This window comes from Oncorhynchus nerka, linkage group LG15, assembly GCF_034236695.1.
Source record: "Oncorhynchus nerka isolate Pitt River linkage group LG15, Oner_Uvic_2.0, whole genome shotgun sequence".
Lineage (NCBI taxonomy): Eukaryota > Metazoa > Chordata > Actinopteri > Salmoniformes > Salmonidae > Oncorhynchus > Oncorhynchus nerka.
In genome coordinates, this window is record NC_088410.1 from 18,708,997 (window position 1) to 18,720,852 (window position 11,856).

At 45.6% G+C, this 11,856-nt stretch overlaps 1 protein-coding gene across 1 annotated transcript in view; it reads right to left on the reverse strand.

The window, feature by feature from the left end:
* Nucleotides 1–5,923: 5,923 nt before the first annotated feature.
* The window catches only part of LOC135560092 (cytohesin-4-like), a 16,593-nt gene continuing 10,660 nt past the window's right edge, over nucleotides 5,924–11,856 (reverse strand). The window contains exons 11-13 of the mRNA XM_065001185.1: nucleotides 7,842–7,913; nucleotides 7,547–7,701; nucleotides 5,924–6,963 (exon numbers count right to left, since the gene is read on the reverse strand). Of these exons, the coding sequence (XP_064857257.1) occupies nucleotides 6,882–6,963; nucleotides 7,547–7,701; nucleotides 7,842–7,913 (309 nt within the window). The 3' untranslated portion in view covers nucleotides 5,924–6,881. The remainder of the gene's footprint in view (nucleotides 6,964–7,546; nucleotides 7,702–7,841; nucleotides 7,914–11,856) is intronic.

Sequence of the window (11,856 nt, forward strand, 5' to 3'; positions counted from 1 at the left end):
TCCCAGGTTCTGTATGTGTACTCCCAGGTTGTGTATGTGTACTCCCAGGTTCTGTATGTGTACTCCCAGGTTCTGTATGTGTACTCCCTGGTTGTGTATGTGTACTCCCAGGTTCTGTATGTGTACTCCCAGGTTGTGTATGTGTACTCCCAGGTTGTGTATGTGTACTCCCAGGTTGTGTATGTGTACTCCCAGGTTCTGTATGTGTACTCCCAGGTTCTGTATGTGTACTCCCAGGTTCTGTATGTGTACTCCCAGGTTCTGTATGTGTACTCCCAGGTTCTGTGTGTGTACTCCCAGGTTCTGTGTGTGTACTCACAGGTTCTGTATGTGTACTCCCAGGTTCTGTATGTGTACTCCCATGTTCTGTGTGTGTACTCCCCCATGTGTACTCTCAGGTTCTGTATATCTACTCCCAGGTTCTGTATATGTACTCCCAGGTTCTGTATATGTATTCCCAGGTTCTGTATATGTACTCCCAGGTTCTGTATGTGTACTCCCAGGTTCTGTGTGTGTACTCCCAGGTTCTGTATGTGTACTCCCAGGTTCTGTATGTGTACTCCCAGGTTGGGTATATGTACTCCCAGGTTGTGTATGTGTACTCCCAGGTTCTGTATGTGTACTCCCAGGTTGTGTATATGTACTCCCAGGTTGTGTATGTGTACTCCCAGGTTCTGTATGTGTACTCCCAGGTTGTGTATGTGTACTCCCAGGTTGTGTATGTGTACTCCCAGGTTCTGTATGTGTACTCCCAGGTTGTGTATGTGTACTCCCAGGTTGTGTATGTGTACTCCCAGGTTCTGTATGTGTACTCCCAGGTTCTGTATGTGTACTCCCAGGTTCTGTATGTGTACTCCCTGGTTGTGTATGTGTACTCCCAGGTTCTGTATGTGTACTCCCAGGTTGTGTATGTGTACTCCCAGGTTGTGTATGTGTACTCCCAGGTTGTGTATATGTACTCCCAGGTTCTGTATATGTACTCCCAGGTTGTGTATGTGTACTCCCAGGTTCTGTATGTGTACTCCCAGGTTCTGTATGTGTACTCCCAGGTTGTGTATATGTACTCCCAGGTTGTGTATGTGTACTCCCAGGTTGTGTATGTGTACTCCCAGGTTCTGTATGTGTACTCCCAGGTGCTGTATGTGTACTCCCAGGTTGTGTATATGTACTCCCAGGTTCTGTATGTGTACTCCCAGGTTGTGTATATGTACTCCCAGGTTGTGTATGTGTACTCCCAGGTTATGTATATGTACTCCCAGGTTGTGTATGTGTACTCCCAGGTTGTGTATGTGTACTCCCAGGTTGTGTATGTGTACTCCCAGGTTGTGTATGTGTACTCCCAGGTTCTGTATGTGTACTCCCAGGTTGTGTATGTGTACTCCCAGGTTCTGTATGTGTAATCCCAGGTTGTGTATGTGTACTCCCAGGTTGTGTATATGTACTCCCAGGTTCTGTATATGTACTCCCAGGTTGTGTATATGTACTCCCAGGTTGTGTATGTGTACTCCCAGGTTCTGTATGTGTACTCCCAGGTTGTGTATGTGTACTCCCAGGTTGTGTATGTGTACTCCCAGGTTATGTATGTGTACTCCCAGGTTCTGTATGTGTACTCCCAGGTTGTGTATATGTACTCCCAGGTTGTGTATGTGTACTCCCAGGTTGTGTATGTGTACTCCCAGGTTCTGTATGTGTACTCCCAGGTTCTGTATGTGTACTCCCATGTTGTGTATATGTACTCCCAGGTTCTGTATGTGTACTCCCAGGTTGTGTATATGTACTCCCAGGTTGTGTATGTGTACTCCCAGGTTCTGTATGTGTACTCCCAGGTTGTGTATATGTACTCCCAGGTTGTGTATGTGTACTCCCAGGTTGTGTATGTGTACTCCCAGGTTGTGTGTACTCCCAGGTTCTGTATGTGTACTCCCAGGTTGTGTATATGTACTCCCAGGTTGTGTATGTGTACTCCCAGGTTATGTATATGTACTCCCAGGTTGTGTATGTGTACTCCCAGGTTGTGTATGTGTACTCCCAGGTTGTGTATGTGTACTCCCAGGTTGTGTATGTGTACTCCCAGGTTCTGTATGTGTACTCCCAGGTTGTGTATGTGTACTCCCAGGTTCTGTATGTGTACTCCCAGGTTCTGTATGTGTACTCCCTGGTTGTGTATGTGTACTCCCAGGTTCTGTATGTGTACTCCCAGGTTGTGTATGTGTACTCCCAGGTTGTGTATGTGTACTCCCAGGTTGTGTATGTGTACTCCCAGGTTCTGTATGTGTACTCCCAGGTTCTGTATGTGTACTCCCAGGTTCTGTATGTGTACTCCCAGGTTCTGTATGTGTACTCCCAGGTTCTGTGTGTGTACTCCCAGGTTCTGTGTGTGTACTCACAGGTTCTGTATGTGTACTCCCAGGTTCTGTATGTGTACTCCCATGTTCTGTGTGTGTACTCCCAGGTTCTGTATGTGTACTCTCAGGTTCTGTATATCTACTCCCAGGTTCTGTATGTGTACTCCCAGGTTCTGTATATGTACTCCCAGGTTCTGTATATGTATTCCCAGGTTCTGTATATGTACTCCCAGGTTCTGTATGTGTACTCCCAGGTTCTGTGTGTGTACTCCCAGGTTCTGTATGTGTACTCCCAGGTTCTGTATGTGTACTCCCAGGTTCTGTGTGTGTACTCCCAGGTTCTGTATGTGTACTCCCAGGTTCTGTATGTGTACTCCCAGGTTGGGTATATGTACTCCCAGGTTGTGTATGTGTACTCCCAGGTTCTGTATGTGTACTCCCAGGTTGTGTATATGTACTCCCAGGTTGTGTATGTGTACTCCCAGGTTCTGTATGTGTACTCCCAGGTTGTGTATGTGTACTCCCAGGTTGTGTATGTGTACTCCCAGGTTCTGTATGTACTCCCAGGTTCTGTATGTGTACTCCCAGGTTCTGTATGTGTACTCCCTGGTTGTATATGTACTCCCAGGTTGTGTATGTGTACTCCCAGGTTCTGTATGTGTACTCCCAGGTTGTGTATATGTACTCCCAGGTTGTGTATGTGTACTCCCAGGTTCTGTATGTGTACTCCCAGGTTGTGTATGTGTACTCCCAGGTTGTGTATGTGTACTCCCAGGTTCTGTATGTGTACTCCCAGGTTGTGTATGTGTACTCCCAGGTTGTGTATGTGTACTCCCAGGTTCTGTATGTGTACTCCCAGGTTCTGTATGTGTACTCCCAGGTTCTGTATGTGTACTCCCTGGTTGTGTATGTGTACTCCCAGGTTCTGTATGTGTACTCCCAGGTTGTGTATGTGTACTCCCAGGTTGTGTATGTGTACTCCCAGGTTGTGTATATGTACTCCCAGGTTCTGTATATGTACTCCCAGGTTGTGTATGTGTACTCCCAGGTTCTGTATGTGTACTCCCAGGTTCTGTATGTGTACTCCCAGGTTGTGTATATGTACTCCCAGGTTGTGTATGTGTACTCCCAGGTTGTGTATGTGTACTCCCAGGTTCTGTATGTGTACTCCCAGGTGCTGTATGTGTACTCCCAGGTTGTGTATATGTACTCCCAGGTTCTGTATGTGTACTCCCAGGTTGTGTATATGTACTCCCAGGTTGTGTATGTGTACTCCCAGGTTATGTATATGTACTCCCAGGTTGTGTATGTGTACTCCCAGGTTGTGTATGTGTACTCCCAGGTTGTGTATGTGTACTCCCAGGTTGTGTATGTGTACTCCCAGGTTCTGTATGTGTACTCCCAGGTTGTGTATGTGTACTCCCAGGTTGTGTATGTGTACTCCCAGGTTGTGTATATGTACTCCCAGGTTCTGTATATGTACTCCCAGGTTGTGTATGTGTACTCCCAGGTTGTGTATGTGTACTCCCAGGTTCTGTATGTGTACTCCCAGGTTGTGTTGTGTACTCCCAGGTTGTGTGTACTCCCAGGTTATGTATGTGTACTCCCAGGTTCTGTATGTGTACTCCCAGGTTGTGTATATGTACTCCCAGGTTGTGTATGTGTACTCCCAGGTTGTGTATGTGTACTCCCAGGTTCTGTATGTGTACTCCCAGGTTCTGTATGTGTACTCCCATGTTGTGTATATGTACTCCCAGGTTCTGTATGTGTACTCCCAGGTTGTGTATATGTACTCCCAGGTTGTGTATGTGTACTCCCAGGTTATGTATAAGTACTCCCAGGTTGTGTATGTGTACTCCCAGGTTGTGTATGTGTACTCCCAGGTTGTGTATGTGTACTCCCAGGTTGTGTATGTGTACTCCCAGGTTCTGTATGTGTACTCCCAGGTTGTGTATGTGTACTCCCAGGTTGTGTATGTGTACTCCCAGGTTCTGTATGTGTACTCCCTGGTTGTGTATGTGTACTCCCAGGTTCTGTATGTGTACTCCCAGGTTGTGTATGTGTACTCCCAGGTTGTGTATGTGTACTCCCAGGTTGTGTATGTGCACTCCCAGGTTCTGTATGTGTACTCCCAGGTTGTGTATATGTACTCCCAGGTTGTGTATATGTACTCCCAGGTTGTGTATGTGTACTCCCATGTTCTGTGTGTACTCCCAGGTTCTGTATGTGTACTCCCAGGTTCTGTATATCTACTCCCAGGTTCTGTATGTGTACTCCCAGGTTCTGTATATGTATTCCCAGGTTCTGTATATGTACTCCCAGGTTCTGTATGTGTACTCCCAGGTTCTGTGTGTGTACTCCCAGGTTCTGTATGTGTACTCCCAGGTTCTGTATGTGTACTCCCAGGTTCTGTATGTGTACTCCCAGGTTCTGTATGTGTACTCCCAGGTTCTGTATATGTATTCCCAGGTTCTGTATATGTACTCCCAGGTTATGTATATGTACTCCCAGGTTGTGTATGTGTACTCCCAGGTTGTGTATGTGTACTCCCAGGTTGTGTATGTGTACTCCCAGGTTGTGTATGTGTACTCCCAGGTTGTGTATGTGTACTCCCAGGTTGTGTATGTGTACTCCCAGGTTGTGTATGTGTACTCCCAGGTTCTGTATGTGTACTCCCAGGTTGTGTATGTGTACTCCCAGGTTCTGTATGTGTACTCCCAGGTTGTGTATGTACTCCCAGGTTGTGTATGTGTACTCCCAGGTTGTGTATGTGCACTCCCAGGTTCTGTATGTGTACTCCCAGGTTGTGTATATGTACTCCCAGGTTGTGTATGTGTACTCCCAGGTTGTGTATGTGTACTCCCATGTTCTGTGTACTCCCAGGTTCTGTATGTGTACTCCCAGGTTGTGTATATGTACTCCCAGGTTCTGTATGTGTACTCCCAGGTTCTGTATATGTACTCCCAGGTTGTGTATGTGTACCCCAGGTTCTGTATATGTACTCCCAGGTTCTGTATGTGTACTCCCAGGTTCTGTATGTGTACTCCCAGGTTCTGTATGTGTACTCCCAGGTTCTGTATGTGTACTCCCAGGTTCTGTATGTGTACTCCCAGGTTCTGTGTGTGTACTCCCAGGTTGTGTATGTGTACTCCAGGTTCTGTATGTGTACTCCCAGGTTCTGTATGTGTACTCCCAGGTTCTGTATGTGTACTCCCAGGTTCTGTATATGTATTCCCAGGTTCTGTATATGTACTCCCAGGTTCTGTATGTGTACTCCCAGGTTTCTGTGTGTACTCCCAGGTTCTGTGTGTACTCCCAGGTTCTGTGTGTGTACTCCCAGGTTCTGTGTGTGTACTCCCAGGTTCTGTGTGTGTACTCCCAGGTTCTGTGCGTGTTTGGTGCTTGTGTGGCATGACGGTGACAGAAGAGTTGTTTGTGTGTTTGTATGCTGTCTCTATTCACCTCTGTGATATAAATACTGTGTTGACTTCCTGGTGAGATGTGATGGTTTCTCTCTCTAACCAATGCAGTCTCATCTATAGACATAGTGCACAGAACAGATACAATAACCAGGCGACTCAGAGATCCTCTCCACAGTATTAGCATACAGAGACAAATACATTTCAGTCATTTAACAGAGACCCTTATCCAGAGCAATCTACAGGAGCATTATGGGTCATGCGCCTTGCTCAAGGGCACATCAACAGTTTTTCACTTAGGAGGCTCGGGGATTCGAACCAGCGGCCTCGTGGCTACTGGCCCAATACTGCCGCCCCAGTACAGTTGGCGAAGCCAGCAACGATCGAGGTGGTATCTATTAGCATGATGTACATCCAGTACATAGAACAGGTATGATAAACCAGACACAGAGGTCTTATAACAGCATCTTAAATGGCACCCTGTTCCCTATTTAGTGCACCACTTTTGACCAGGGTCCATAAGGCTCTGGTGGAAAGTAGTGCACTGTATAGAGAATAGGGCACCATTTGGGACACAATCAAAGAGTCATACAAGGACAGTAGGTGGAATCAGCCATGCTTGAGGTCGTATCTATCTGCAGTATGTACATGAGAAACCGCTCTCTTGGCTTCGCTTCTGTCACCACCTCAACACACAGTATGTACAGGTCACGTTGACAGCTGTTGACAATGACAGTATTTCATCTCACAGGGTAAGAAGGAAGTCCTTTGGCACGGTGGGGGGTTGAAAAGGAGAAGTTCCTCTTCCAGACAGTACACAGTTCCACCTGTTCCATCCAGATTAAAGTCCAAATCAGTCCCCAGCAGTCTTCTCAGGAACTCTTCTTGCAACAAAACTAATTATCCCTCAATTCTCATTATGACAAAAGTTCATTTCTAATTCCTTTTTAAGGTAGAAGGTCCTCATTCTCACTGTTGAAAGTGTCCAGGTTCCCAATGCTTAGTCAGTTCAACTGAACCTGAACCTAAGTCTATTGATTGTACTATTTGCTGCAGGGGTTCCACCTCCCTCTGTGATGCAGTACTGTGATTGATCCACAGGGGGTGCTGTCCTGTCTCAGTCTTGGGGAGCCTGGTTGATCACCTTCTTCTTACGCACCGACACCAGGTCATAGAAGGGGTCCTTGGTGATGCTGGCTCTATAATGTGAGATATCAGGATGGTGGGTTGTTAATGGTGTGGTGATTGCGTGTGTAGCCTCTAAAAGCCCAGCCTAGGCAACATAGAGGAACTACAGTACGTCACTGCCTAGGTCACTGCTCTACCGCTTAAATCAAATACTAAATCATAGTTGGTAAGATGGAGACCACAGAGGTTCTTTTTAACGAGTGTCAAACTACCTTCACTAAAACCACTGCAAAGGTTTTGCCTGCAAACTTTGGTTTTGAATCGCGACGTTCTGGAATGTCTGCCTCCTGATTGGTCGGGAGACCCTAGTCACTGTGTTGTCTATCTATCTGTGTGTGTGTGTGTGTGTGTGTGTGGTGGAACTGGGAGGAGCTATAGGAGGATGGGCTCATTGTAATGGCTGGAATGGAATCAATTGAACGGTATCAAACACATCACAACACATGGGAACCACACCTTTGACTCCGTTCCATATATGCCATTCCAGCCAATACCATGAGCGCGTCCTCCTATAGCTCCTCCCGCCAGCCTCCACTGGCGTGTGTGTATTCTCCTGTAGCTCCTCCCACCAGTGTGTTCTTCCATGCGTAGTACCTGATGCTCTCTATCCATGTGTCTCGTTCCTCAGCGGTAGCGGCACAGATCATGTACGACTGGTGTTTCCCCTCCACCACTCTGCCGTCTGTCTCTGTCTTACACGCCTTGATCTTCTGACCCCTGCTGTTGGGGTTATACAGCTCCAGACAGTACTGAGGAACACAGAGAGACAGACAGGAGCAATCAAGTCAATCACACGGAAGGATAAGTAAGGGTGAGTAGTGCGCTCTCACTCTTTCACACACACACACACACACTGAAGGATGAGTGTCTAAGGGTATTGTATTCTTACCGGTTTGCGTGCATACACCACCTCTCTCACACAAAGGTTCTCCAGAGGGATGATGCCTCTGGGCTCCTTGTCCTGTAGAGAGAGATGAGGATAGAGGAAGGTGTTTAGAGAGGAAGGGATGATGTCTCTGGGCTCCTTGTCCTGTAGAGAGAGGTGAGGGTAGAGGAAGGTGTTTAGAGAGGGAGGGATGATGTCTCTGGGCTCCTTGTCCTGTAGAGAGAGGTGAGGATAGAGGAAGGAGTTTAGAGTGGGAGGGATGATGTCTCTGGGCTCCTTGTCCTGTAGAGAGAGGTGAGGTTAGAGGAAGGTGTTTAGAGAGGGAGGGATGATGTCTCTGGGCTCCTTGTCCTGTAGAGAGAGGTGAGGTTAGAGGAAGGTGTTTAGAGAGGGAGGGATGGATGGAGGGAGGGACCAAGGAAGGAGGGGTGTGGAGGGATATAACCGATGCAGAGGGAATGTTTTCATTGGACGGGGAAGAGTTGGAGGGATATAACCGATGCAGAGGGAATGTTTTCAGAGGGAGGGAGGAGAGATGGAGGGATGCAGAGGGGATTGGGCGGGAAGAGATGGAGGGATATAACCGATGCAGAGGGAATGTTTTCATTGGGCGGGGAAGAGATGGAGGGATATAACCGATGCAGAGGGAATGTTTTCATTGGGCGGGGAAGAGATGGAGGGATATAACCGATGCAGAGGGAATGTTTTCATTGGACGGGGAAGAGATGGAGGGATATAACCGATGCAGAGGGAATGTTTTCATTGGGCGGGGAAGAGATGGAGGGATATAACCGATGCAGAGGGAATGTTTTCATTGGGCGGGGAAGAGATGGAGGGATATAACCGATGCAGAGGAATGTTTTCATTGGATATAACCGACAGAGGGAATGGGGAGGAGAGATGGAGGATATAACCGATGCAGAGGAATGTTTTCATTGGACGGGGAAGAGATGGAGGGAATGTTTTCATTGGACGGGGAAGAGAGATGGAGGGATGAAAATTAATAGGGAAGTTGGAAAGGAAGGAAGGAGAAGGAGATGAGAGATGTAGATGAACTTAAAGGAGGAATGAGAGGTATTGAAAGGGGTCAGTGAGATGGAGGATGGACATAGAGGAGTAGACAGGTAGGAGAGACTTACAGTGGTGTACTCAAAGTAGTAGACTTACAGTGGTGTACTCAAAGTAGTAGAGACTTACAGTGGTGTACTCAAAGTAGTAGAGACTTACAGTGGTGTACTCAAAGTAGTAGAGACTTACAGTGGTGTACTCAAAGTAGCAGAGACTTACAGTGGTGTACTCAAAGTAGTAGAGACTTACAGTGGTGTACTCAAAGTAGTAGAGACGTACAGTGGTGTACTCAAAATAGCAGAGACTTACAGTGGTGTACTCAAAATAGCAGAGACGTACAGTGGTGTTCTCAAAGTAGCAGAGACTTACAGTGGTGTACTCAAAGTAGTAGAGACTTACAGTGGTGTACTCAAAATAGCAGAGACGTACAGTGGTGTTCTCAAAATAGCAGAGACGTACAGTGGTGTACTCAAAGTAGTAGAGACTTACAGTGGTGTTCTCAAAGTAGTAGAGACTTACAGTGGTGTACTCAAAGTAGTAGACTTACAGTGGTGTTCTCAAAGTAGTAGAGACTTACAGTGGTGTACTCAAAGTAGTAGAGACTTACAGTGGTGTACTCTTACAGTGGTGTAAAAGTAGTAGACTTACAGTGGTGTACTCAAAGTAGTAGACTTACAGTGGTGTACTCAAAGTAGTAGACTTACAGTGGTGTACTCAAAGTAGTAGACTTACAGTGGTGTACTCAAAATAGTAGACTTACAGTGGTGTACTCAAAGTAGTAGAGACTTACAGTGGTGTACTCAAAGTAGTAGACTTACAGTGGTGTACTCAAAGTAGTAGACTTACAGTGGTGTACTCAAAGTAGTAGACTTACAGTGGTGTACTCAAAATAGCAGAGACTTACAATGGTGTACTCAAAATAGCAGAGACGTACAGTGGTGTTCTCAAAGTAGCAGAGACTTACAGTGGTGTACTCAAAGTAGTAGAGACTTACAGTGGTGTTCTCAAAATAGTAGACTTACAGTGGTGTACTCAAAGTAGTAGACTTACAGTGGTGTTCTCAAAGTAGCAGAGACTTACAGTGGTGTACTCAAAGTAGTAGAGACTTACAGTGGTGTACTCAAAGTAGAAGAGACTTACAGTGGTGTACTCAAAGTAGCAGAGACTTACAGTGGTGTACTCAAAGTAGTAGAGACTTACAGTGGTGTACTCAAAGTAGTAGACTTACAGTGGTGTACTCAAAGTAGTAGAGACTTACAGTGGTGTACTCAAAGTAGTAGAGACTTACAGTGGTGTACTCAAAGTAGTAGACTTACAGTGGTGTACTCAAAGTAGTAGAGACTTACAGTGGTGTACTCAAAGTAGCAGAGACTTACAGTGGTGTACTCAAAGTAGTAGAGACTTACAGTGGTGTACTCAAAATAGCAGAGACTTACAGTGGTGTACTCAAAGTAGCAGAGACTTACAGTGGTGTACTCAAAGTAGTAGAGACATACAGTGGTGTACTCAAAGTAGCAGAGACTTACAGTGGTGTACTCAAAGTAGTAGACTTACAGTGGTGTACTCAAAGTAGTAGAGACTTACAGTGGTGTTCTCAAAGTAGTAGAGACTTACAGTGGTGTACTCAAAGTAGCAGAGACTTACAGTGGTGTACTCAAAGTAGTAGAGACTTACAGTGGTGTACTCAAAGTAGTAGAGACTTACAGTGGTGTACTCAAAGTAGTAGAGACTTACAGTGGTGTACTCAAAGTAGTAGACTTACAGTGGTGTACTCAAAGTAGTAGAGACTTACAGTGGTGTACTCAAAGTAGTAGAGACTTACAGTGGTGTACTCAAAGTAGTAGACTTGCAGTGGTGTACTCAAAGTAGTAGAGACTTACAGTGGTGTACTCAAAGTAGCAGAGACTTACAGTGGTGTACTCAAAGTAGCAGAGACTTACAGTGGTGTACTCAAAGTAGCAGAGACTTACAGTGGTGTACTCAAAATAGTAGAGACTTACAGTGGTGTACTCAAAGTAGTAGACTTACAGTGGTGTACTCAAAGTAGTAGACTTACAGTGGTGTACTCAAAGTAGCAGAGACTTACAGTGGTGTACTCAAAGTAGTAGAGACTTACAGTGGTGTACTCAAAATAGCAGAGACTTACAGTGGTGTACTCAAAGTAGCAGAGACTTACAGTGGTGTACTCAAAGTAGTAGAGACTTACAGTGGTGTACTCAAAATAGCAGAGACTTACAGTGGTGTACTCAAAGTAGCAGAGACTTACAGTGGTGTACTCAAAGTAGTAGAGACTTACAATGGTGTACTCAAAGTAGTAGAGACTTACAGTGGTGTACTCAAAGTAGTAGACTTACAGTGGTGTACTCAAAGTAGTAGAGACTTACAGTGGTGTACTCAAAGTAGTAGACTTACAGTGGTGTACTCAAAGTAGTAGAGACTTACAGTGGTGTACTCAAAGTAGTAGACTTACAGTGGTGTACTCAAAGTAGCAGAGACTTACAGTGGTGTACTCAAAGTAGTAGAGACTTACAGTGGTGTACTCAAAGTAGTAGAGACTTACAGTGGTGTACTCAAAATAGCAGAGACTTACAGTGGTGTACTCAAAGTAGCAGAGACTTACAGTGGTGTACTCAAAGTAGTAGAGACGTACAGTGGTGTACTCAAAGTAGTAGAGACTTACAGTGGTGTACTCAAAGTAGTAGACTTACAGTGGTGTTCTCAAAGTAGTAGACTTACAGTGGTGTACTCAAAGTAGTAGAGACTTACAGTGATGTACTCAAAGTAGTAGAGACTTACAGTGGTGTACTCAAAGTAGTAGACTTACAGTGGTGTACTCAAAGTAGTAGACTTACAGTGGTGTACTCAAAGTAGTAGACTTACAGTGGTGTACTCAAAGTAGCAGAGACTTACAGTGGTGTACTCAAAGTAGTAGAGACTTACAGTGGTGTAC